The sequence below is a fragment of the Penaeus vannamei genome, chromosome 39 (assembly GCF_042767895.1).
Source record: "Penaeus vannamei isolate JL-2024 chromosome 39, ASM4276789v1, whole genome shotgun sequence".
NCBI classification, from domain to species: domain Eukaryota; kingdom Metazoa; phylum Arthropoda; class Malacostraca; order Decapoda; family Penaeidae; genus Penaeus; species Penaeus vannamei.
Genome location: NC_091587.1, coordinates 13,308,101 through 13,313,100, shown reverse-complemented (window position 1 = coordinate 13,313,100; position 5,000 = coordinate 13,308,101). Strand labels below are relative to the sequence as shown.

The window sequence follows — 5,000 nt, the reverse complement described above, 5'->3', positions numbered from 1 at the left end:
AACGTAAACACATTTTCTAGTGCAGTGGCATAATTTCAACACATGAGAGCTATTTTATTCAACTGGTGTTCCTAAGAAGGTATGCGGCGAGTGATGGAATATCCCAGAGATCTCTTGTGAGTGTGAGAAGGGCGGAAAAAAGTGTTTTTAGTAAGGGTTTCCTGGCTGTCACCTGGATCGGAATGTTTAAATCACACAGAGTAACACGTAGTCACATATTTGGCCTAATTTCGGCCGATAATTCGATGGTGCACGGCATTTAAGACTGTGATGAGTGATTTAAGGGTGCTGAGACACGTAATAAGTGTGAGGGATGAGAAAGGAAGACAGACCACGGTAGGCCTACTCGGAACCCCCTCGGGCAGAAGTGTTATTACAGTGTTATTACTATTATTTAAGTATCATTTGCCAGTGCATTTCCTTATCATTAAGCATGGACAAACGTTAGTGCAGCCACGGTTAGTGTGCTTTGTGCTTTAGGATGTCTGATTGGATTTTGGGGGAATATTGATTCAATCTTTCCTTATTTGTGGAAATTGATAGAAAAGAAATCAAGGCTGATGCATTTTATTGCTACAGATTTACATGAATTTTCATATTGGTTTTGTAAGTATTATGCAATGAAAACAAACATATAGGTAAACACAGTCTTAAGATTCTTGCCTTAAATGTTTATATTAAATACTTGAATGCAAGTGATTTTTTTTATACAATGATAACATTTGTGAAGAACCTACTTTTCATGTTTAAGAGGGAGTTATTCTTGAACTTGTTAATGTGTTATTTTTAATGTTCATGATATTTGAAATAATAGCAAGCTTTCTATTGTTTATTTTATACGCTCTGTAAATACGTTGGAAAAAGAACCGTAGTATGGTACTTAAGATATATTGATTCTGATAAAATATATCAGAAGAATGGGTGTTTAACAAGAACTAAATTCACCACTTTTGATGTAAGTACTGTATTTATACTAAGTATTTTGTGCAGTGCCCAAACACAGGAAGAATGAAATGTTGAATTTGATAGCAAAAGCATAGCATAGCCTATATAAAGTGGTATAGACGATAATCAAATTGACCTCGTGCACTGTTATTTCTCTTTATAGAGAAAAACAATGCATGGGAATGAAATTTTCTAATAAGTAGTGTCATTTCAACCCCCAATTTTTATCTTTGCCAAGTTTCTTGAGGATTTGATAACTGTTTCTCTTATTTCTTGAATTTATGGTAACCTCTCTCACTTCTTGGTTAACACCTCAAACACACAAAAGACAGACACAAGTATAAAAAGATTTATTCTTTGCTTTTTGATAAGGTAAATTTTAGCACACCTGCTATGTTATACAAAAAAACAAAAACAAAAAAAGAATTGTCCACTGCAAGCGAGTGTATTTGTGAGAGAGTGTAGATTAAGTGTCATAGGAGTGTAATTTTTTCTGATGGCAATATTGAGTCAAGAAATATAGAAATGTAATAATTTGCTGTTTTTTGAGAAAAGGAAGGTATACATGCTATGCAATTTTACCCAAATTTTCTGTGGAACTGTGTTATTCTGAAGTTAAGATATTGATTTGTCTCTAAATATGACTGATAAGTTATTTAAATGTTTCTTAGCACCAGTCCTGCACATATAGACAATTGTTAAGTAATTGCAATGGTTAATAAACGAATTCTAGACCTTTAGCATAAGTAGGTTGATAGTTTATTTGGATAAATGTGAATGCGATTGGTCCTTTGTTTTGTATCTAAGTTGAGTGAGTTCACAGGATATAATAGTTGGAAAAGGTATAAGTAAAGATAGGTAAGTTAGCCAGGCAAGAGGAGTATTAGTTTTCAACATTACGTTGATTGTCCTCTTTTTTGTAAAATTCCATATTCTTTTTCATTGCTGTTTTCAAGTAATGTCAGAATGAACTCTTGCCATTCATTAAGCCATAGTGTGAATGAGGTGAAAATCATTTAAAGTTTAGCATTCACACCTCATGCTCAGCAGGGATTATGTTCTGATCTCATTGGCCTCTCTAGTGAAATGTTTTTATTTCATTTCTGTCAGTTGTTTACTTATTTCCTCCACATAAAATCTTCATATTAAATTTGACTTTGAAATATGTAAAAAAGAGAAAAAGAGGATATATTTTTGAATATCTTAAATATATACTGTTATATAGTTTGTTTACATCTGTAGTTCAACTTACATATCATGCTGCAGCAGCAATATTTGTTTTGCATAGCATGCACAATCACTGGATGTTGCCAGGAAGGAAATAAATGCTACATCATTATTTTCTAAGACCTTGCCAGCTAGCATGTGTAGACATAACAATCCCACATGTAATGTAAATATTTCATAAGTAATAATTTATCTACCTATCTTTATGATATTTTTATTTTTTTCTTGTTTGATTAAGGATATATTGGATTCAAGCTCTCTGATATTGCATTTGTTGTATTTCTATCACATGTCTTGCTGTCCTTTTAATTTTTATGGTAATTAATTGTCTCCAAGATTATGACTCCATTCCATCCATTAGAGATTTGATTTGATTTGATAATATTTATTTACAGAACAGTGTACATGCCCTGTAAAAAGCCAGGGTAAGATGCTACCGCATCTATCCAACTGGCTATGCTTATATTTATGTAAAGGGCTATTAGTCAAACATTAGTTCTACATGCCTGAAGGGCTGTGTCATTATGCATACATTATTCACATATCATCTAGTTGGTAAAAAGCCTTTTATATCCCTAATCGTATCGAAGACAAGACCAGTGTCTGAGATAAAATTAATATAATCAATAAGCGCTGGTCTCTGGACAGTGCTATTTGATCAATAGGATGCAGTTTTTGAGCAACCATCCATCAGAGAGTGAGTTAACCCCAAGCCACCAGGCGTGACATGTACGTACATGCCATTGCCCATTGTGTGTGTTGAATTTAGTAATTGTTTTTACATATAGATGGCTCCACAAGTATGAAGTCACCAATGAGCCAATTATGCAGACTCCCTGTCTCACCTGTTTACCCTTTTACTTGGTTTTCAATAATATTTTATAATAGTACTGCTATTAATAATGTTGGTAACAATATAGTAATTATAATGTTTATAACAAAAATAGAAGTATCAATACTGATAGCATTAGTAAAAAAAAGTTTACCCGCTCTTTCAAGGAAAAGTGAGGTCGCAAGATCTACTAATTAACTCCTTTGTGGTTAAGCATTGGCAGAGCCATCTATGTGCAGAAACATTTAACCTAGCATTGTCAAAGGGAACGCACCATTTTCCTGTCGACATTGGGTTAAAAGAATGCACATTTATAGTCTGGCAGACAACTCCAAGGAAGTATGATACCATAGACTAGCAATTATGGCCTTTGTAGATTCATAGGCCGCAAAATGAAATTACAAAACTAGTGCATGATTCTATAAGCTGTTATGTAGGTGAGAATGTGCCTTAGATAGGATATGAAAGAGGTTGGAAGATTATGTAATTATATTGATAAGGAAGGCTTGATATTCATCTGCATTTTTCCTCTTGTCCTTACTAATACTAATACTATCATCAGGTATATGAAATGAAATTGTAAGTGTCATAGGATTTATATAATACTGTTGGAGTTATTATTAGAGTAACTGCTTAATGATGATGGATATCATAGATTATAAACTTGCATTGTCAGTAATGTTAGCTTCTTGTTACTATATAGGTATTGTCTGGCCTAGGATTTTTAAATATTTATAAAAGCAAGAGGTGATTTTCATTTGCTTATTGATCTATCTATATTTTTTTACAATATATGGGACAGTATAAAATGAGTATATGGCAGGTTCATTTTTTGATTTACCAATTTAGACAATTTTCCGACAGGACAGAAGTAATTGATACTGTGGTTTCTGTGTTTCAGCAAAGGCCAACTAACCTTCCCATGTATATTGAGCAAAATGGAATGTGGACAAATACCATATTTATTAATAAATTGTCAGGCTCTATCTTTCTAGAATGTACATTATAGAAGTTTGTTTGTCCTTGCCAGAACGTAGATTCATGGAATTTGTGATAAACGATATTGTGTTTTATCCTTTTTTAGCCATATTATTTTTTTTTATACCTAATAGTGTTTTTTTATTGTTTTCTCTTCCTTGGTTTTGTCTATGTGTGTTTCTATTGTAGATAATTACCAGTGTTATTTGTTAGATTTGATAAAGGTTGATGATGTTTGTTCCCATTCATACTTTTATTACAACCACCACCGGATGCTGTGTTAAATTGAGGATTTTTAGTGTGTTCTGCAACGTTTTCTTATCATCATTTCTCATTTGAATTTTTCCTTAATAACAGTGAACCCACAGGCATAGCACAACTGTGAATGCAGTGATTCAACATGTAACTATCATTACGGAATCTAGAATAATTACATTTGTGAGATTTCCATGAATAAGTGTTATGAATTTTAATGTTAGAAACAAAATGTTAAAAGAGAACACTTTCTATGTAAGGGAAAAATCAGATAGGGCTTTCAGTATAAGATAAAATGAAAGAGGTATATGTTTACTGCTCACTGTTTTATATACTGCATATTTTACAACATAAAGAATGGACAGGTGCATTTACAACACATCTATCACTGTATCATTTTTTTTTTTTTTCCTGTTTGGTTTAGGGTATATCTCTCCTAAGGGTTAAGGAGTAAATGCATGTGAACATTCTTTGTCAATAGTTATTACTTTTATTTAATTATTCAAAGCATATTTATTTGCAAAAAAAAAGAAAAAGAGAAAAAAGGAATTTTTTCCCCTAATTTTAGAATATTTTACTTTCAGATAAGATAGTGTCAATAATGATATCAACACACATTTTGTGGCCAGGATAAGGATGTTTTCCTTGCGTATAGTAACAGTGGACCACTATCAGGGGACTCCTGTCAATGGTCTTGATCCACAGTATTCTACCTTCCGCGGGGCACCAGTAAAGCGTGTTCCTGTCTTGCGCATCTTTGGTG

At 32.8% G+C, this 5,000-nt stretch overlaps 1 protein-coding gene across 1 annotated transcript in view; it reads left to right on the top strand.

Moving 5' to 3' along the window:
* LOC113826929 (DNA polymerase zeta catalytic subunit) overlaps positions 1–5,000 on the top strand; it is a 33,285-nt gene that overhangs the window by 50 nt on the left and 28,235 nt on the right. The window contains exons 1-2 of the mRNA XM_070116841.1: positions 1–79; positions 4,822–5,000. The exon at positions 1–79 is cut by the window's left edge and continues 50 nt beyond it; the exon at positions 4,822–5,000 is cut by the window's right edge and continues 12 nt beyond it. Of these exons, the coding sequence (XP_069972942.1) occupies positions 4,874–5,000 (127 nt within the window). The 5' untranslated portion in view covers positions 1–79; positions 4,822–4,873. The remainder of the gene's footprint in view (positions 80–4,821) is intronic.